At 26.5% G+C, this 22977-nt stretch overlaps 5 protein-coding genes across 5 annotated transcripts; all 5 read left to right on the top strand.

The window, feature by feature from the left end:
* Window positions 1-4225: 4225 nt before the first annotated feature.
* On the top strand, window positions 4226-5368 carry EIN_138250 (hypothetical protein; the record flags this gene model as incomplete). Its single annotated transcript, XM_004258531.1, has 1 exon — window positions 4226-5368. The coding sequence occupies one exon, from the start codon at window positions 4226-4228 to the stop codon at window positions 5366-5368; it is 1143 nt and encodes a 380-aa protein (XP_004258579.1).
* A 330-nt stretch (window positions 5369-5698) lies between these two features.
* On the top strand, window positions 5699-7495 carry EIN_138240 (hypothetical protein; the record flags this gene model as incomplete). The annotated part of the gene is made up of 1 exon (XM_004258530.1): window positions 5699-7495. The coding sequence occupies one exon, from the start codon at window positions 5699-5701 to the stop codon at window positions 7493-7495; it is 1797 nt and encodes a 598-aa protein (XP_004258578.1).
* Window positions 7496-9061: 1566 nt separating this feature from the next.
* EIN_138230 (hypothetical protein) lies at window positions 9062-9448 on the top strand (the record flags this gene model as incomplete). Its single annotated transcript, XM_004258529.1, has 1 exon — window positions 9062-9448. One exon carries the CDS (start codon window positions 9062-9064, stop codon window positions 9446-9448), a length of 387 nt encoding a protein of 128 aa, XP_004258577.1.
* Window positions 9449-10103: 655 nt separating this feature from the next.
* Window positions 10104-11811, top strand: EIN_138220 (hypothetical protein; the record flags this gene model as incomplete). The annotated part of the gene is made up of 4 exons (XM_004258528.1): window positions 10104-10361; window positions 10395-10484; window positions 10544-10642; window positions 10789-11811. 4 exons carry the CDS (start codon window positions 10104-10106, stop codon window positions 11809-11811), a joined length of 1470 nt encoding a protein of 489 aa, XP_004258576.1.
* Window positions 11812-21279: 9468 nt separating this feature from the next.
* On the top strand, window positions 21280-22977 carry EIN_138210 (hypothetical protein; the record flags this gene model as incomplete). Its single annotated transcript, XM_004258527.1, has 1 exon — window positions 21280-22977. One exon carries the CDS (start codon window positions 21280-21282, stop codon window positions 22975-22977), a length of 1698 nt encoding a protein of 565 aa, XP_004258575.1.

Genomic DNA, 22977 nt, shown 5'->3' with positions numbered 1-22977 from the left:
AAATGTCCCGATAAAATAAAGTTATATACTTTGACATAAATTGTTATTTCATCAACAAAACTACAGTGAATAAAACCAAACAAACGGGTAATTACAATTGTCACTTTTTTCTCATATGTATAAACACAATCTTTGTTTTTAAAATAAAGTTTTTTTTAAAAAAATAAAACTTAAAAATAACAAAATGGAAAGGGGGTTTGAAGATATTTTTAATCGGAAAAATGGACTTATAGATAAACTGAATGGAATTATGATACCAAAATTTTCAAATACTCAGAATATTGAATCTACAGATAAATTCAACGTACAACTAATTATCAAAAACAACACTGATTTAACAAAAGTCTGAACTCCAATTGAATTAATCAACAAACTTAAAATGATAACTACGAGTCTTGCTAGATACAATACAACGACAAAAATAGTTGAAGCAAACAGAATTCAAATTGATAATACTTTGTTTTCACTATATAATGCAAAAGACACGGGTAAAGATAGAAAAACGTTTAAATATAACTGTGTATCCAAACAACAATATAAGTGTGATTCTAAAATTATTGTGAAGTTTGATAATTGTACAAGTGAAAAGATAATTAAATTTGAGTTACATGATGGACATTCACACGCATTCACGATAAAACCAATGAAAATGTTGGAAAATCGAATGTCAGAAATTACAAAAGAGATAATTGCAAATGATATAGAGCAAAATGTTTCGCAAAAAAATCACAGAAGACAAACTCAAAAACAAGTACACCAAATTATTTATTAAAAAAGAAAGAAAACGAATGTTGGGTGCAATGACAAATGAACAATGCAATCAACTATTGAAGTTTGTTTTTGAGTTGTCAAACTTTGATACACTTTTTGTTAACAATCCAAATGATGTTTTTGATGAATGCTTTTTCTTTAACAAGTTACTTAAAAATGACATCTGTCAAGATTGCGTCTTTTTAGACGACACGTTTTGAACCAACAAATTTCAAATACCAATTGTTGCAGCTTTATGCAAAGACATCAAATGAAAGTGCCAACTTATAGCTTTTGGATTTATCAGGCATAGATTCACGTCTTATTACGAAGAATTTCTATCTTTTCTAAAAGACCATCACAACAATATAAACACGTTTGTTGTTGATCGTTGTCCTGCTCAAACAACAGCAATTCGTTTGATATTTACAAGTGCAAAAATTGTATTTTGTTACAGATATATAAGACGCAACATTATAACCGCTTTTGGCAAAAATTCAACAATTTATAAGTTTTTTAAAAAGCTAATAAATCGGGAAATTGCAGGTGAACAATTTTTGGAATTAATTGCAACTTATTAATCAGAATGTAAAGATTCTGAATACACAAAGAAGGCGGAGTTCTTGATAATGTTGATCTTTTTCATGAATTTATTGACTATTGTCAATCAAGTCAACAACACTCTTCTGTTAAAATATTGGAAAACGAAAAGACTAGATTTCTTGAGCAACTCGAAGAAACAAAATTAAGTTGGATTCCTCAATACACAGAAAGAATCACACACAACTTGACCACAAATATAGTCGAAGGTTTTTTTGGAATAATAAAACGTGAAACAACCGGGAAAGTTGTTACCTTGATTGAAGTGACACAAATATTTATTGAGAAGGCAAACAAATTTGTGAATAATTATATTTCATACTATACAGAAATTCAATTACAAAACGTCAACAAGCTTATCGGTCTTCAGAATATAAACAAAATTAAACGTGAGTGGATAGTCTATCTTCTTAATAATTATTCAATGGTCCCAATGCTCGCGCCACTTGAAGGTTCCACCACATACTATTGTCCATGTGATGCTTATGTAAAACTCAAACACGTTTGTCGTTGTGTTCATCAGCTTTATAGACGCTTGTATGACAAAGTACTTGGACTTCGAGAACCACTCTTTGAACTGTCAGACTTTGGTGTTGGTGCTTTTGTGGATCAAGTGTCGATTGCCGAACACTCCTTTGTGAAACGAACTGTAACTGAGAAATTAAATCTATGGACACGCAAAGATTATGTCGTCGCTTTTGATGAAATTGTTGATACCATACTCTACACCCCCTCACTTAAAGCACAATGATTAAACATTATTTCAACTGTTTATAAATTAAACAGTTCAAATTTTAAAGAAAAATTGGAAAAAGAAAAGGTAAAACAGATTGAAGGAAGCCCATTTTCACTCGATCCACCGACTCTCAAAAATTCACAAATGAGACCAAGTAAAAAAGTTTTTCTTGTCGAAAACCCAGAAAAAAAACTCAAAGAGTTTACAAGAAGCACGCTCTATCAAAGATGTTATTTTCTCTTGAAAAACAAAAAATATGTAGAATTTGTAGTTTAAGTGGGCACATGGCCAAACGATGCAACAATTGGACTGATTTCAAAAACATTGAAAAACTCCGAATATATTTCAACTCTTTAACGGAAGAACAAAAAGTTTTTTTTTCCGCAGTAAACATACTGGTGTCGACTCTATGTTACAATTAAACTAAATTATATTTCCGTATAATTAATTTATACTTTTTATAATTACAAGTAAAGTTTGCCACAATTGTCTTTGATTATATTAATTTTACTAACCAAATAAATAAAAACAAAGATTGTGTTTATACATATGAGAAAAAAGTGACAATTGTAATTACCCGTTTGTTTGGTTTTATTCACTGTAGTTTTGTTGATGAAATAACAATTTATGTCAAAGTATATAACTTTATTTTATCGGGACATTTCACTTGTTCTATTTCTATTTATAAATGCGATTGCAGACGAAAGCCAGCACCCAAAAATGTGTATATCATGTTGAAAATTGTTAATACAATGTTAATTTATGTCAAAAATATAAACATAAGTTGAGATTTTCTTTACCAATTTTCTATCAATATTAATTGTTTTTTAAATTTTTTAAATACATTATTAATAAATTGATTAATTAATAATCTTATTTAAAGATAATGTAGTCTAATGTATTATACCATCCTTAGTTTACCAATTGAGTGTTATTTCATCATTACTTTTTAATGATTTACTAACATAATTAATATATGGTTCAATAATAATATGATAAATATATATAGTATTAGAATCAATTATTTGTTCAAATTTAAATGGAAATTCTTCACCCATAATTAATAATTTATCTAAACAAGCAGATTGCATTTCAATTTCAATATTTATTATTAAACATTTTACCAATAATTGATTTTTTATCTTTTAATTTAACAACACTCATATCTTTATTATTGTACATGTAATCTTAATTAATTGTATTCATTTTAAGGTAATATATATATATTTATTATATATATATAATAAAAAATACTGAGAATAACATCAAAATACAATAAAGTTGTTTGATAATTGAAATATTTTTAGTTTAAAATATTAAATATTTATAGTTTAAAATACATTTCAATAATTAATTTGGAAAAACAGAATAATTATATATCAATTAAATTAATCTACAATGAAATAATTATTAATTTGAATATTGGTAAAAACAGAGGTTTCCAAAATAATTATTGCCGAAAATGTGGTATTATAACGTACGAATTTATAAGAGAAAAAGAACATTTTGATTATGAAATGGTGACGTGGGTAATTGGGATTGTGATTTTGGAAACCTCTGGGTAAAAAAATATTTGGACATTGTTTTAAAATATGTATTTTTGAAAATAAACTATTATTTAAAATTAATCATATGTTTTTTGTCTAATTAAAATTTACAGTAAAAACACCGACTTTTTAATTTTATATATTGTTGGATTCCTCATTTTGTCAGAAATGCATTTTAAACTACAAAAAAATATTTTAACATACTCACAAACTGAATGTAAGTGCATTTATTCCTAGCGTTTTTTTTTCAAGTGCGAGTCAAGCAAGCGATAAAAAAATATTTTTTTTACTTGAAAAACAATTGGTTGTTTTTACAAAAACCGGTTTCCCAAAATAATAAACAAAATAAACCCAAAAATTATTAACAATTAATTGAATAATTAATTAATAACTTTTTAGAATAAATATTACTCAATAAATAATTTAAATAATTGAAAAAGTATTAATACTATTTATCGATTTTTAATATAATAACTATATAATATAAAACATTATTTAAATCATTAAAATCAAAAATCATTTAATTATTGAGGATTTTATTCTATATATATATATATATATATAAATATTTAAAACTTGTTATATAATCCAAATGTTTGTACAACTTGATGTATTTAATTTCCAAATAGTCGTCCAATATTTTTATTTTGAAAAGGATTTTATTAACTCAATTTTAATGTGCAAAAAATTTTCTTTCATTTTAGACCGATTTCGATACAACCCGATACAAGTGGATAGCAAAAGATTGTTTCCATATATGGAAACACAGCATTTATACGATTTTGGTGTTGTTTTGAATGATATTAATAATATTGTTTTATGGAAACCGGTTTCTTTAACCGATTCGATAGATATATCAACTCAATGTCCTTGTACATTTAAAAACATTTCGGTATCTTTAGTTGATATTTATAACAAAAAGATAACAACATACACTGAGCTTCAAAAACTTTTGAACAACACAAATATTAAATCTTATGGCAAACATTTGTTTTATTTGTTTGGTGTTTCTGAAGTTATAATACCAAACACGGTAACAAGTTTACAGTTTTATACTTTTCAAGATCATATGAAACTTGAAAGAGTAACGCTCTCTGAAAGTCTTAAGGATATTCCAAACGGTTGCTTTGAAAATTGTGTTCAATTAAAAAATATCAACTTTCCGCCTTCAATAACTGGAATTAAAAATAATTCTTTTTATAATTGTGGATTTGAAAGACTTATAATTCCATCATCGATTTATGTTATTGAAAATTCAGCTTTCGAGAAATGTGTAAAACTTGTAGATGTTAAAATATCAAACAACGTAAAAATTATTGAAGATTATGTGTTTCAATTATGCACAAACTTGTCAAAAGTTGAACTCCCAAAAAAATTAAAATTTATCAAAACTTCTGTGTTTAATGGATGCATTCAACTTGAATATGTTAATATACCAGAAAGTGTGTGTTATGTTGATTCACTTGCTTTTAATAATTGTAAAAAGATCAAAGACCTCGTTTTTAATCAAAAGTGCTATATAGCAGACAACGCTTTTAATAATTGCACGTCTTTAACTAAACTTGTTGTGCCAACTTTAAATAAAAAAGTGATAAATCAAGTGTCAAAAGAATGTAGTAAGATCGTAAAAAAGTTTTATGATAATTATGAGTATACAATGGATAATAATTCTGAATTGTACAATAACCAATTTAAAGAAAATTTGGACACAAATACAACTAAAGAAGTTTGTTAAATATTATTTTATTTACTAACGTACAAATTAATATTTATTTAATTATAAAACATGGTATTTTAAATATAAACATATCACACGCTCTGATAATTAATATGATCATAATAAATTATTTTACATATAATATTTTACATGTACATGTTTATCTTATAAACAATAAAATGTTTTTTTTTTGATTATTATTATATAATTAGTAACATTTTATTAACATTGGATGTGTTTTAATTATAATCGTTATATTAAAATGAAATAATAAGTAACAAATAGGTTTTTGTTATTCCGTTCAACACACAACACCTAAATTATCACGATATACAACGTACTCAATATATGACCTCTATTCGTCACATATATGGTCTTGAAAAAATTACATCAATTTGTGATTACTGTTTTAAAAACTACAATTTCCTTGAAGAAATAGTTTTAAGTGATGATGTTAAAATTGAATTTGGATGTTTTGAAGGGTGCACGTCTCTAACAAAACTCAAAATACCCAATGTGGATATGAAAGTTACTTTCACACCAAGTCTTGATGAAACGCCAATTTTAGATAAATTTGGGTATACTTATTCGAGTGTACTTTTTCTTTTTGATGGAAATGATGAACTTCAAAAATTTGAGACAATTGCAAAGTGTAAATATTTAGTTGAAATTAAACGTCGTATTATCAAAGATGATGTTGTTAAAAGTATTACAATACCATCAAATGTCACTAAAATTCACAAAAACTTTTTCCATGGCAAATGCTACGATAAAATAGATTTGGGGCGTGTCCGTGAAGTCGGTAACAATTTGTTTGATCCAAGTGTTATAGCTGTAACAATTCCAACAACACTCACAAAAATAGGTAGAAACATTTTTTATAAATGTACTGCACTTAAAAGTGTGGATTTGTGTGGCAAAAAGATATTTTCGGGTTTTGTAAGTATCGATGAAATGCGCCATTTAAAAAAGTTGAAAATAGTTTGTGACAACATATTTATCAAATATGACCAACTTTTTATTTATAAATACCTTCAAAACGTCCATTTGACACTCGACAAATCAGATGACACAACAGCGCTTTCTATTTTAGAAATACCAGAAAATGTAAATACAATTTCGTGTCGGTGTTTTCAACACTACCAAAATTTAAAAGAGGTCATATTGCCAACAACTTTAACATCAATTGAAGATAATGCTTTTGAGTGGTGTGTTTCTCTCGATACAATTAATTTTCCAGAGAGTCTTGTCCATATTGGGAAATGTGCATTTCAATGTTGTGCACTGACTCACGTTTTTATACCAAAAAGTGTGGCACATGTGAAAGATAGCGCTTTTCGAAATTGTTCCCAACTAATAAGTGCAACATTCCCAGATACTCTTTTTGAGTATGAAGCCGTATTTGGGTGGTGCCAGTCACTGACTTCATTTGATGTTTTAAAAACAAGTAAAAACAGAATTAAATTGAATAAGACTTTTCAAGGATGTTATTACCTCAAAGAAATTGACATCCCAAATAATGTCACATCAATTGAAAATTATTCATTCTTTAAATGTCTGTCACTCACCAAAATTTCAATTGGAAAACGTGTCGAAAGAATTGGAGAGAGTTGCTTTGGAAAGTGTGAAAGTTTGGAAGATATACAAATACCATTATCAGTCACTTTCATTGATAATTATGCTTTCAAAGAATGCTCAAAACTTCAAAAAGTGATATTCGCGAAAAAACTTAATAACATTTCACCAACTGCTTTTGAGAATTGTAATTTTTTGAGTCAGTTTATTGTCAACAATGTGGTGCTTGTTGAAAATGATATGCCAGTTTCTTATGACACTCATCAAATATTAAAGAAAAATTGTGTTGGATGCAAGAACGTAGTTTTTATGGGAAGTGACATTAAAAAACATTTGAAAATTACAGAAGAGCATAAAAATAGAATCGGGGAAGTGCCAAATGATGTAGTTCAACTGGATGAAAACTGTTTTAGAAATTACAAAGACTTTGATTATATTAAAGTACCAAAAAGTGTCAGAAGAATCAAAGAATTTTGTTTCTATCATTCTGTTGCTAAAGAAAATGTTTTATTTGAAGACATTAAAAATTGTAAAATCGATGAGTTGGCGTACGGACTTAAATTTAATTAAATTAAAAATTGCATATTTTATATTTATGTTACAGACAAATCACAACTTTTTGTAACTAAAAAACACCATTTTCAACTTTAAAATTTATTAAAAATTGTAAAGAATTTAAACAATCATTTCTAAAACCGAATATATGGTTGATTTTAATATATTAAAAATGTCCAAAAATAATAAACGTATGGCTGTTGAGTTCAGTTTTTGTATGGTTATTTGTTAAAAATGCATTTTTGTTTTTTGGTATATTTTTTTAATACGAATAAACTTAATAATGATAATTATTTTTGATTTTGTAATGTATCATATGGCATATAAACTGTATAAATTATGTGTAAACTTTATGTTATTAAAAGTAATAAATAGTGTTAAAATTGTGTAATAATTATTATTAACATTTAAATAACGCCCTTATTTTTGTTTTGGCCCATTTTTACAGGGATATTAATCCAAATTTGAAAAATTTACTTTTTGGCTCGTGTATTGTTTATGCACATAATATAAACTCTAAACAATGGAAATTAATTTAATAAACTTTAGATTTCCCGTTTTTCAGATAACTTGAATTAGATGATATTTAAAGTGTTAAGTATTTAAAAAACAATTAAAATGAAATACAATGTTATACATTTTTTAAATAAAATTATATTATATTATTATTTATAAATACACTTTTTGACGTATATGAAATATATAAATAAGAATAATATTAAGTTTTTAAAAATAATTTAACAAATACGCTTTTATATTAATTATACATTATTTCACTACACAAAATAAAATTACACAGATAATAATTTAATCAGTTTTATTCATTATAAAATTCAATGAATTTATATATTAACAATATGAAAAAATAAATTTATATTTAAATGACACAACAATTAATAAATTACATTCGATGTCCCAGCCAGTGATTGTTTTCCGCTTGCTTCTTTGAAAAGTATATTCTCTTATTTGACTCAAACTGATATTGAGCATTTCATTTATATATCTCACAAATGTGGCAAATCAGTTGAATTATTAACTACCAATCCATGGTCCAGAAATTCCAATAATTGTTCAGAAACTATTATTAAAAAGATGTTAAAATACCTTCCAAAATTAGAAGTTTTACAAATAGACCCTTATACTGTCAATAAAACATCTGACGAAACATTGGCAATGTTCAAACAACTTCATATTATTAATGAAAGTCATTATTCAAAAATATTAAAGAGCTCCGTAAAAAGTATATCTGACACAGTATATAATATTTATGATGAAAAACCAAGTTCTCCGATGACCAATGTAATTAGAGTTTATTTACATAATACAAAAGAGTTTGAAAAAGTCGCTGAGTACATTGACGACTATCCCAATCTCAGATTTGTTGAATTACGATGTGGAATTATATTTACAAACGAGGAGTCAATTAGAAAAATCCAAAATGTCAAGCATGTTACTATACCCATCAAATTTTGCGTTTATAGTTTTAACCATTATGACAATTTTGAACTTTTAAGAAATAAAATTGGCAACACTAACAAATACTACAGTTTCAATGCAACTACAACAATTGGTGTTTATTTAATGGTTCCTCCATATATCAAAGCTAGAGACTTACATGGCGTGTTTTATGAGAACGGAGGAAAGGTTAATCAGTTGTATGCAATCACTGAAGGAAACGTCAGTGTGCGTCAATTCTGTGACGCCGATTTGAGAGCTTTGACGTGTTTGACGAAATTCACTTTGAATGGTGGGAGTGTCAGTGTCAAATTTCCAACCTCTCTTGTGGAGCTCCAACTTTCAGGGAGTTCAAAGGCAGATAATTTGAGCGAATTAAAACAACTCACATTGTTGAATGGAATTCCTTGTGGTAATCATAGTAGAAATAATAACGTAGCAAATAGCCCTTGCCAAATAATTGATGACAGTGATGACGAAGTTAAAGAAGAAAAGAATGAAGAAGAAAAATAATCATATGATCGAAACGATCCCAACAATGATGACAAATACATCAAATCTATAAGAAATGAACACAGATTTATCGACTTACAATGCGTATGGTAAGTAAAAAATTTTGATATTTTTTTATACAAAATATATATTTAACATTAAGATATTTAGAGTGTTTTAACAATACTTTATCAATTATTATATCGGCTCTCCAATGTTGTCCAATTATTTTTAAAGTTACTTTAACCGATTTTTTTTGTAAAAACAATTCTAAAATTGTTTTATAATTTTTACTAAGTTTTATATTTTTTTGTTAAAATTTTAAATAACACTGAACATAATTCAAGTGGTCTAAAATCAGGAAATTTATAGTTTATTAATATACTTTTAGTTATTTAATAGTTTATTCTGTTTAACATAACAAAATCCTAAAAACATCAAAATGACTATAAATCTTAGTAATAACAGGTCAATTAAAAGGGGATTATTAAAATGTTAAGTCTTATTTTTTAATATTTTCAAATATTTGAATAATAGCTTACAACTTGTAAAATTTTGATTATAATATTTATTATAAAAGTTTGTATCATTTATATTAAATATTCATTTTTGCTTATAAACCTCTTTTTTTACAAAAAGTTAAATGAAATCAAATTAATTAAAAATATTGAAAAACATGACATGTCTACAACAGATTTTTATGAAAAACATTATATTATATCTTAACACATTAGAAGATGTAACAAACTTTATGTTGATCAACAAATCTTGTCATGAAGCAGTGCAGACAATGTATATCAACACATACAATTTAAGTCAAACTGTTGCTATTGAAGATATCATTTATATCTTTTTAAATCTGCAGACTTTATATTTTAATTCTTTTTCCAGTTGTCCAAAAAAATTTTCGAGTGATGACATCCCTCTTATTGAAGTTAATAACTCGCTTGTGTAAGCACAGAACAAGCAATCATTGAAAATGGAGAACACTTTAAAAACAAAATGGTTTCCTCCAAAAGTCAGAAAAATTCGATTATTTACTAATGAAGTTTTAATTGTTGCTAAAAATGGTGAGTTGTATAAAAATTTAAAAAACGCATTTTAGATCTTTCGCAGTCGTTTTATGTAAAGTTTAAATCGTATTTTAATCGAATAAAAGATGACAAAGGAAGTGCCCAATTGAAAGACTTTTTTAACACCAAATCCCTTCAAAAAGTGACTGTGATGATTACAATTAAGAAATTGAAACATTTGCTCTCATTTGATTTTTCAAGTAAAAAAGATGTGAATTTTGTGATAATCATTTTAATGATATTAACGTTACTAAAACAAAAACCAACCCACTTGATATTATTAAAAAGATTACACATAACGACAACGTTAATTTCCATGTGCAATTTCTTGCCAAAGAAACGATGGGAATGAAGTACATTCCAGATTTCTGCACACTTAAATCACAATTCAATGATTTTGAACGACTTGTGAAAGTAATGTCCAATATGAATGGTCACGAGGAAATTATTGAAAATGCAGTTAAAGACTCTTTTTGTAGTGGAATTGTTGTGTTTCGACCACCTAAACAACTGTTTTGGGATGGCAATGGGTATCAAGACGATCCATATAAATATGCCGTAGATGTCAATTTGAATATTTTAAATTCAGAAAATATTCGGGTGGTCTCTTTAAAAAATGTGAATGTCACAGAATTGGCTCTTCCAATCAAATTGGAGAAATTGAAAATAGAAGAAGTGACTGGAAACCTGAAAATTGACAAATTGAAACTGACAAGAATTTACGTTTTGAATTACAAAGGAAGTCCTTTGCTTGTTAATGATGAAAACTTGACTGAATTTGAGTGTTTTAACTCGTTGAATTGTGTTAAATTTGTGCGAGAAGACAAACCTTTGAGTGTGTATATTGTCGACTTTAAGAAACACACTATCTTTGATGTGTATCAAGACACACAAGACGTTACTATTAATGTGGAGCGTCTTAGAAAACACGTATGCCAATTTAAAGCAAAAGGAGTCAAATATTATTATCATAACATCCATATTGGTGATCCGTGTAATTTCAACTTGTCGTTAGAAACTTTTGATGAAGTTATAGTAAGTCAAAATATTAAAAGAAAAGACAAAATTACTGCTAAATTTGGGGATATAAAAAACATTAAATTTAGGTACGGTTGTTTTGAAGAAATTACAATGGGTAACGCAGAAAACATCGAATTTGATTGTGTAGAAGTAAAAAAGTTATTTATAAACTCTGCAAAGCTTTTAAAACACCAAAAGTCGAGTTTTGAAAGTATAACAGCAAACACCAAAATCGAGACAATCAAAGGGACAAAAAGAAATATAGCAAAATTAATCAATGGACCTCAATAATTTAAATGATTATCATTTTTTGTTATTTTCGAAAGGTATTATATCAATGTATATTTTTAATTATTACAACATGAAGGTTGATTATTATTTATTTAAAATCAACACATATAAAATCCGTTTAATTTTTTATAAATGTTATAATTGTCAAAGGTATGCAATTATATATAAATGTAAATTAATAACAATTGTAAAAATTAATAAATAAAATTACTAAGTTAATAATTATGTAAAATATTATTGATGAAAATACCAATTTGATAACACTAAAATTACAAGAAAAGATGTTGATATTTTAACAATTTTAACAATTATTTAACATTTGTTTTATTTTAATTTAACTGATATTTACATAATTTTTTATATGTGTATTTTTTATTTGCTGAATTTAAATTAAGTGCAATAAACTTTGAGTAAAAAGTTAAATGATTGTAAACAAATGATATAGACATTGACAATAATATACAAACAATTATAATCACAACAACAAAAACAAATTGTTTAAACACCTAAAACAAAAACATCATAAAAAAACCAAGAAATGCAAATAATTCATAAGCACCATCGGGAATAATTTCATTTACACTTTTCGAAACAATGCGATGTTCGCCATTAAAATCTATGCATTTATTTAGTTCAATAATTTTAGGTTTAATAACATTATCCCCGGTGCAGTTTTCCGATTTATAAAACGATATTTTAAGCTTTTTATCTGTTATTTCTGCAAGTTCGGAAGACCAATCTGAATATTTTGTGCATTGATTAAATAACAATATATTTGGATGAGATTCACTCTCACCCAATTTGCAATCAATGCGATCATAATATTTATAAAGAACATAATAATAGTCGGGCAATTCGTTTTGGATTTTGGCGCCATCAGGTAATGATTCACTTCCTTCGTCTTTCCAATCGGCACATTTTGTAGAAGTAAATTTTTTAATTTTATCTTCATCTTCTTCAAGTTTTGAATAACTTTTATCTTTATTATAATAACATTGGCCAATTATATCTACTTCAGTTATACCATTAGTGAGTGTATAAACATAATATCGAGCTGAAGCTATTACAATTAAACAAAGAACCAACATATACACTTAATAGTTGAAACATGTTTAAATAATGTTTTTTTAATTTAAATTGGGAAATATTTTTTTATAATCAAGTTAAAACAAGATTTCATTTTAGTTGAAAAAGTGAGTTTAAAAACAATTAAATACAATTTAAACTGATACAAATGTGGTACTAAGCTTACGACCAGAAACATGGTTTCGACTAATGATTTATAATTTTTATATATATTATAAAAACTCTAAATCAAAAGGTATATTTAAATATTGTTTTAAAAATAAACAAGAAAACTTGTTAATTATTATTTAAATTGTATTTGATTGATAAGTCGAAATTCTAGTATTTATTTAAAACTTTATTCTCACATCTGTACATATTTTTAAGTCTATATTGTTGAAACATTAAATTTGAAACAATTCAATAAAGTATGAAAAGTGAAAACAATATACTCAATTGTCATTTATCGAAATTTAGTTTCTATTCCAACGAAAGTTGCAAATATTCAAACACTTTTTAAAAAATGTAACACTCAAATTATTGGTTAGTTGTCATTTAAATAGATTTAACACACATGTTTTGCTAAAATGTTATTTTTTATTTTTAAAAATACTAGAATTTAAAAGTATTTAAACATTTTAAATAAAAATATTAAAAATTATTATTAATAAACTAAATACCCAACTTAAATAACTACTTCACATATATTATACAGTTGATTCATTAACAATGTTGTTATAATAAAAACGTTTTCATATCACAAGAATAAAGTATGTTATATAACACACCTTTTTGAAGCCCAAAATTGTTTGAAAGTTAATTGATTACCATTATTTTTTTATTTTCAAAAACAAAGTTTTTTGAAACGTATGCCACTATTTATTTAAAATTAATTTAAAATTTTGGTAGAAACTTTAAAAAAATGTTAAAAAGAGTATTATTTGGTTGTTGGATAGTTGCTAAAATTTCAAAAAATAATTATAATAAATTTTATAATTATTAAATCTAAATAAAAGTATAGTTGTACTTTTTAATTATCTCACTGCAAAAAATGACTAATAGCTTTGATTTAATCAACGAAGTTGTAAAGCCCAACAACATTTTTATCACAGTTTATGAATGCGTTTTTTTCAATAACGACATTTTGAGTTAACCCAACAACTTTTTTCAAATTAACACAGTCAATGGTATTGCTTTATTATTCTTGATCGTTAAAAAGAGAACCAACTTTATATTGTTAAATGAAGCTGGTATGGACATTGTTGGTATAGTTGTGACACCTTCTGGTACAATAACTGTAGTCAACACATTATTTATTTTCTTTTTTATCATCTAATTTATCGCTATTTTGATTTTAATCTTCATTTGTATAATATACATCTTCACGGCCTGTATTGTAAATGTGGTATCCATCATATACAACATCTTCAAAGCTGATGTTTTGTTTCACTAATTTACAAAAATTATTTATTTTATTCTTCCTTTGTAAATACTATTATGTGGAACATTTACGATGACCATTTCACTCAAAATTGGGCATTTGACGACTAACTGAACGTTCGCGTTGTACTCTGGTATGGCTGACAGTGTTACTTTACCTAACTTATCACAAGAAAAGAACTTTAATTTCTTACCAACACTTTTACAGACAATTTCTTCTAATTGGTTACATTGATGTACACTAATATACCCCGAAGTTTGTGACAAAATGACAGGTTTCGAATTTGTCACAGTGATATTAATTACCCCAATCAATCATTTCAACATTTTGTAAAAATTCGATGTATTTGATGTTAACACAAAAAAAATATTTTTTGTTATCAGTTTACAAATAGGGAGGTTCCATTGTAATTATCTTAATCGGTTTTGTGTAACAATAATGCATACTTGAACACCGGTCTTGTTTTACTTTGGTTTTCATATAACATGCCATATACTATTAAAGTACTTTGCCGTTTAACACAGTAATTCTTTTTAATGAATTTAAAAATGGGAAACTTTTAAAATACATAGTTGCAAGAATTGTAATTACAATAACACTTTTCATGTTGGGTTGTTCGCCAATTTGGACTACATTAGTCAAATCAAGTCGTTTGAGGTTTGGATTAGAAAATGCGGAAACCCCAATTTTTGTGATACTTTTTGAGATGTCCAATTCTTATATTATATAGAAATTGTTGAAACCCATATTTCCAATTTCCTCGATTAACATTGCAAAGACTTTTGATATTTGCAACTTATCCAGTTGAGTCGTATCATTTTGTGTTACAAGTAATTTGTGAGCGAACCCTATAAAAATGTGTGAGGAAGATATGTTGATCAACGAATCCAATTTAGTCACACCAAAAGTTACAACACTTTGTATGTCACAAACATCATAAAACGCGTTGTGTCCAACAGCAGACAACTCTTTACCAAATGTTATTCCCGACAACTTTTTGGAATTTTTGGAAAAGTCTTTACTTACTATTTTCACACCACTAAGATCATTTTTTGTAAAGAAATGCAATTTAAAAACAACTACTTGGCATCGTTCGAAGGCGTCTGTCTAGTGTTATTTACGAAAGTTTACCATTGTTGTTAAAACCAATATTACCAAGTTAGACAATTCTATGTAAATAACATGCGACAAGCGGATAGTCATCATAAAAAGGCCAGAAAAGATTTGACCACGAAAATGTGTTGCTCCTTCAAAGCTTTGATATTTTTTATAATCCTCTTGTGTGTAAAAAACGTGTGTAAATTCATTTTTAGTAGATTTGTTTGAGAGGTAAAAAGAGTATGACATTGATATAAATAAACATACTTGAAGTACACCGGCACTACTTTGCCGTTTTTTATAAATGTGATATGTCTCGACATTAAGAAAAAAAATAAAATGAGAGTGTAAACATATAAAGTTTAAAGTATACGTTTTTGGTATTGCTTTGAAGTTTTTGCATACTTTAATTATCTTAATGAAATCTATTATTCTTTTAAAATACTTCGATACAATCATCATTAAATAGTGGTGTTATTGTTTTGAAGTTGATAGTGAAAAGTGGCTTTGAAATTTGTCTTGAACTTAAAAAATATTTTATAATTTAATGATTTTTACAAATTTTCTTTAATTTCTATAATACTATATTTATATAATAACAATTTGCTGAATAATTCGGCAAATATACACTTTTCAAACAAAGAATTGTCAATTAAAAATAATTTGAATCATTAAATAAATATGACTTATCTGAAAAATTAATTTATAATAAAAACCATATTTATTTATTTTCCTTCAAAAAAACAATTGGGATTTATTGAATGTTCGTGGAACGCATGCAACAGAAATCATGGAATGCCAAACACTCCAACAACAAATGTAATTATTGAGAAGTGAAAAACGGCTTGAATAGGTTTCAATTGAAACTAAAGGCCAAAGAGTAGAGCGTCTCACCTTCTACACCCTCGACGGCCCACCTCAAGAACTTGTATGACGATGTTGAAGGGAAGTCTGGAATAAAACGAGAAATTAATCAAACAACAACACTATTGTTGTTAAAAATAATTCAAGAAAAACTAAACATTATCAAATTAAACACTGACATAGAACTTGGAGATGTTGTGGAAAGAGTTGTTATAAAAAGTATCAAAATAAACTATCACAAACAGTTTTGGGAAAAAAGGTTTAATTAAGAAGATTGCAAAACCAATGGATAAGGAGAGAGCCGAGCTGAGTAAAGACGAGTTAAAAAGCTATGAAACGAGAGCAGCTGATTTGTTGAACAATGACAAACAATATTCTGGTGAAAGAGTTGTCCATTTGAATGGAGTTAAACTTTTTCTTATCAACATCGATGAAAGTGGTTATCGTCTATTTGTAGACTCGAAGAAGTGCACCATTTATGTTGATGACAACTACGACTACATTAACTCTTACTCTGTTGATCGCTCTCAAAAACGCATAACACTGATTGCAGGCATATTTGCCAACAACACCACATTGAAACATATGATAATACTATCAAACTTGACATTGAAAAATGAAATCAACATATACATAGACAGAGATGATGTTAAAATTGCATACCAAAGCATAGCCTTCATCACGGAAGATATATACACGTTGTGGCTTGAAAGATGTCTTAAATTAGAACTAGACGTAAGAATTTATTGAAATGATCTCGTTATTCAAAGCTGGTATAAGTCTTGTTACTGTTGTTACATTTCTTTTATCATTATTAACTAACAGAGAGTAATGGGTACTTCAAACGTGTCTTGGCTTGTTGGTATAAGGTACCTCATTGATATTTTGTTTCAATAAGATGATGTTGCAAATGAAATCAAGAAGGCTCCAAAAAAGAAATATGAAAAATTGAGAATTTAAAGATGGTGATGGTGTTATCGATTCTGCTTAGTTGAATATGTTGTCTGTTTGTATGGTCACAAAAAGAGTAGTTGAAATAATCCAATCTTTCAAAATTGCCCGTGTAAACAATAACAAAACATCGACCTTTCACATATGTGGTTATGTTAAAAAGCCAATTGGAAAAGAAAAAGAGGGTACTTATGATGTCAGATTATTCGACTATAGAGAGTATGCCTTCAGAATTCAAGAGTTTTTGAGCGAACGGGGTTGCGTAGTCCCTGTTCGATTTCTTGAAAGAAGAAGCAACCCAACCATTGATAAAAACGAAGGCATTTCAAAATGATTGAAAAATTCATGTTATGTTATGTTATATTCATATTCATGAAAATATGTTACATATTTCTGAATAATTTCAATGTAAGTTGTGCTGACCCGTATAATTAAGTCAAGTGCCACAAGTTCAAAAGGAATTCAAAATTACATTTTATTTTTTTATCAACCATTAATAATATTATTTAAGTTTATAACAAATAAAAATATGGTTAAAAACATCTTTTTAAAATGAATAATATGGTTTTGATGACGTTTTTTATAACAACTGTCATATTGTGACATCTTATAAACTTTAATTTTTACAAATTAACTCGGATTTTTACATATTTAACAGATCAAAAAACTGGTACCTTCATTTTTTTATGTGTTATGCAAGTAACAACTGCATTTAACTTATTTATTTTCACATTGACCATGCTTTACAGGAGTGCTTATTATTGTTTATTATTTATTTTTTTGATTTATATATGTATTTTTTTAATTTTATTATAAATAATAACAACTACAAACAATACATTTTATTATAAATTCAGAATCTTTCTCTTCTCTTCTTTTCATTTTATATTTTCTTTTTAATAATTTTTTAAATAATTTTATTTTTTTCATTTGGGCATATTTTTATTTTTTTTCTTTTCTTTAAAAAATCTTTAAAATTCAAAGTGAACAAAGTAATATCCTTTCTTTTATACAACGCAACTTCTCTTTTTGTCGAGATTCTGAAATCATGTTAATTATAAGACTTAAGTTTTATAATGATAAAAATAAAATAATGTTAAACAGAAACAAAAAGTGTATGACCTTTTTATTATTTTGAAATTTATTTTATCTCCCTGTTATTTTTCCTTATCCATAAAATCTTCATTATTTTTACTATTTTTAGAAACAAAGAAAATCATTTTAACACTAAAAAAATAAAAACTATCATTTTACATTTCATTATGATTAAAATATAGAGTAAATTGTATTTTACTATTTATATTAAAATACATTTGGATATAATTGACGTAAATCATGTTAAATAAATAAAGTAATTCGATTAATTGTTGATATTAAGTAAATATGTTGATCATTACCAAATTTTGTTGAATTTAAACGTAGCGTTTCGATTAATTACACATGATAAAATGATTCTTAATTAATTGAACATTAAAAAATAAACAAATTTGATGCAAAAATAAATAGTTAACATATTAAGTTTTCCTGATATTATGATGTGTTAGTTTATATATAATTATTGTTGGAGTGACTTACCAAAAAATTGCATCGATTTTCAAACAATTTTTGACTTAAAAAGTTCTATCGTTTCATTTATTTTGAAGATAAATGTGTTCGTATAAATTAGATAACTGGATAAACTTCGACAAAATCAATTATTAAATTCCCAATTGAAAAACAAATTGTTTATATTATAGAAAAGGTTTATTTTTTGGAAAATTATATATTTAATTTTAGAAATAAATTACGTGTAACAACTAATTTTAAAAAATCTCGACTTAACATAGTCTAAAAACAAAATATAAAAACGTGTGTCCGAAAAAGGAATTACAAAACAATGTAATATAATTAACTTATATAATAAATATAGTATTAAACAGCTAAGATATTCAAAAATTAAAAAGTAAAAATTAGTAATTGGCAAAACAATTAACATAATTTCAAAATATAAATATTATGCGAGTAAAAGTCAGTATACACAAATTAAAATACATTTTAACTGTTCTGAATAATAAAAAAGTTTGATCAGTCAATAATTGGCCAGTTTGTTGTTGTTACTTCAGTTCAATTTAGCCATTATAGTCATATTTAAAAAAAATCATAAAAATATATAAACATTTACTAAAAACGATTATTCAAAAGCATGTAATTTTGTTTGGAAAAAAATACATAAAAAAAATAAACAAGTGCATTGAAAGTTAAAGTGAACTGTTGTACAAAAAATTAAATTACATTTATATCGCAAGACTAATGATAATTAGTAATTTAAAATATTTTTTAATTTTTATCTTTTTTTTCGCAAAATCGTAACTGAAAAAAATGACGCTTTTATGAAACAAGTTAAGGTGACAAGAATTAATTGTTTGATTCTTGTTAAGAATCAAACAATTTAATAAGAATTAATTCTTGATTCATATTAATTTTAAATAAATTATAATAATAATTTATATAAATTATTAAAAAAATATATAATTAAAAAAATAAAAAACCCAAACTATTATTTTAAAAACAAATAATCCTTAATATTTTTTATTTAATTTTTTAATCTGTACATTAGAGTTTGTTTTTAAATTTTTACAATGTTTTCGTGTTCGATTTTGTAACCATTAAATTTATCATTGATCAAATTGGTGTGCTGTTATTATGTCTTAATTTGTTTTGTTATTTGTTTAAAATAATAACAAATATAATTTTATATTTTAAAATGTTTTTATTGAAGTATTTTTTAAATTGTTTTACAAAAAAACATTCATTTTTTAAAGTCAAATTTTAATCACTTAATTAAAACAAAAACAAACAACATAGTATAACACCAATATTAATGTATGTAAATAGATACATTTATATATATTAAGATATTTCTTTTGTACTTATTTTTTTAGGAATTGTTAGGTTTTTATATTTTTATTTTAATTAGTTATTAAAAATTAGAAATTTATAACACAAGAAAAACAATTCATTAAACAAATAGTATTTTTTGACCATTTATTATTTTTCAACACAAATTATTCGCTTTTGTGTTATTATATATTTTTTGGTACAAGCATTCACTTATATATACTTTTATTTTAAAACTACACAAAGCATTCAACTTGTTTGTTGGTGTATTTCAACAATTAGTAGAATATCAATTTTAAAAACAAATCCGTTTTAATCAAATACTCAATGCATTAACTTCTTTAGTTTGAACTTCTTTTGGAAAACTTGTCATATCAAATGAATTAGCATGTGTTTTTAAAGATTTTTTATTTTTTTCTTTTAATAATAATTCCAAAACTAAATTTTGAAAACAAAAAATACAAAAATAGATAAACTTAACTACCATTGGCAAAAAATTAAGTATTAAAGGATTATAAATACAAACTTTGTATGTCACAGACAATGTTTTAAACGATGTTTATGTTGTCATTTAAAACAATTATGTGTATATTATGTTAAATACAGTAAAACCTCCCAAAAGTGATACATCTCAAGAGAGGGCATTTTAGACTAAAACTAAAATATAGTTCTCTATCAAGCGATATCTAAGGTTTGATTGGCCAAAAATGCCCGCTCTTGATAAAACAGATTTACCACACTCTCCCGCTATTGGGAGTTTTTACTGTGATTTCAAATGGTGGAAGAGTTGAATGAGACTCAAAAAAGAAACAAGTTTAAAATATTTTGTTTTGTGCAGTTTTTTTATTAATTATATTGTTTAAAATAATATCACTGTATGTGAATATTATATATAATTTTTTATATTACTACCATAAAATTATTTTGATATTTCAAAAGTTATATTTGTAATTTTAAACTCAATTTGTATGACAATTAAAACTTGCACCTGTTTTTGGTTACAATGTTTTTATCACTATTATCACTATGATATGAAGCGAATAATAAATTGAAACGAGAGGTAGCCAAACCAAACGTGTCGAAAAATCTAATAGACAACTTGTTTTAAAACAAACAAATAAAAAGAACAACTTTGGGTATAAAAACGTTTTTATCAACTTGATTATCATTCAATGAGAACTTTAATCTTCTTATCATTTACAGTATTTACTGCTTTTTCAATTGAATGTAAACCACCTGTTAAAAATTGCCATTTATGTATGATGGATGATCCAACAAAATGTGAATGGTGTAATGGAGGTTATTATGTTAACAATGGGGAATGCACAGCATGTTCAGATGGCTGTTATATCTGTACTGACACGACTAAATGCACAGCTTGCACAGATGGTTATCTTCTCGAACAAAATGGATTTTGCACAAAATGTTCAAAAGGCTGTTCAGTTTGTACTTCTGCCACTGTCTGTACCGCATGCAATGATGGGTATTATCTTGACGGAAGTAAATGCACAGAATGTGCAGTTGGTTGTCAAATGTGTCGTGATGCCACATCTTGTACTAATTGTAATGATGGATATTATTTGGACATTAGTTCTTGCAAAAAATGTGCAACTGGCTGTTCGAAGTGTAGTGATGCTACAATTTGTAATGAATGCATAAATGGTTATCATTTAGACACAAAAGCATGCATAAAATGTGCAACTGGCTGTTCAACTTGCACTGATACTAACATTTGTACTGCATGTACGACTGGATATTATATGGACAAAACAACATGCAAAAAAGAGGTTGCGTGTGATGCTTCTGCAACAGGATGTTCGAAGTGTAAAGAAGATAAAACAACTTGTGTTTCATGCACAGTTGGATATTATCTTGAAGGAGGTAAATGCAAAACATGTGCAACTGGCTGTTCAACTTGCAGTGATGCTAACATTTGTACTAGTTGTAGTGATGGTTATTATAAAAATGGTAATGTGTGTATGAAATGTGCGGCCAATTGTGCAAAATGTACTAAAGATGGTTGTTCACAATGTGTCACGGGTTTTGTTGGATATCTTTCTTCTAAAGGGGTGTGTACTGCCTGTTTTGCTGATTATAACTGTGCAACATGTGTTGAAGACACAACCGATACCAATAATGTCAAATGTACTAAATGTAATACAAAAACCAACTTCAAATACATTAATGGTAACAAATGTGTTGATTGTGCAACTGGAAAAATCACATCAAATGGAAAGTGTGATACATCAGAAAATGCATGTGGAAGTGGATGTGCTGCATGTATGGAAGTTGCTGAAAATACAAAAGCAAAATGTACCAAATGCACTACATCAACTGATTACATCAATCTTGATGGAACTTGTGATAAAACTTGCAAAACTGGTAAAGTAAATAAAAATTCAATGACTTGCGAAGAATGCACTATTAATGGGTGTGAAGTTTGTGGCATGGTTGGAAACGCTGAACAATGCACCAATTGTGGAACCAAATACATTTCTACCAACAAAATTTCGTGTGTTGATAAATGTACCATTGGTAAACCAGTTGAAACTCCAATTAAAAAGTGTGAAAAGTGTGCCACTGAGAATTGCGATGTTTGTGACAAAGACGACAAGTGCACTCAATGCAATACCAATTTCTATCTTGTGGCTGACACTTCGAAATGTGTTGAGAAATGTCCAGAAGGATATATGACAGATAAAATTGCCAAAAAATGCATTAAATGCGCCGTTGAAGGTTGCGCAACTTGTGAAAAGGTAGATATATGCACTGCATGTATGGCTGAATACAAGTTGGAGGGAGGAAAATGCAATGGAGCTAATACAGTTTTTGCGATAATGGCTATATTCGTTATGGCTTTCTTATTCTAA

The sequence above is a fragment of the Entamoeba invadens genome, assembly GCF_000330505.1.
Source record: "Entamoeba invadens IP1 unplaced genomic scaffold scaff_1105074725839, whole genome shotgun sequence".
NCBI classification, from domain to species: Eukaryota; Evosea; order Mastigamoebida; family Endamoebidae; genus Entamoeba; species Entamoeba invadens.
This window is presented reverse-complemented; position numbering and strand designations above follow the sequence as displayed.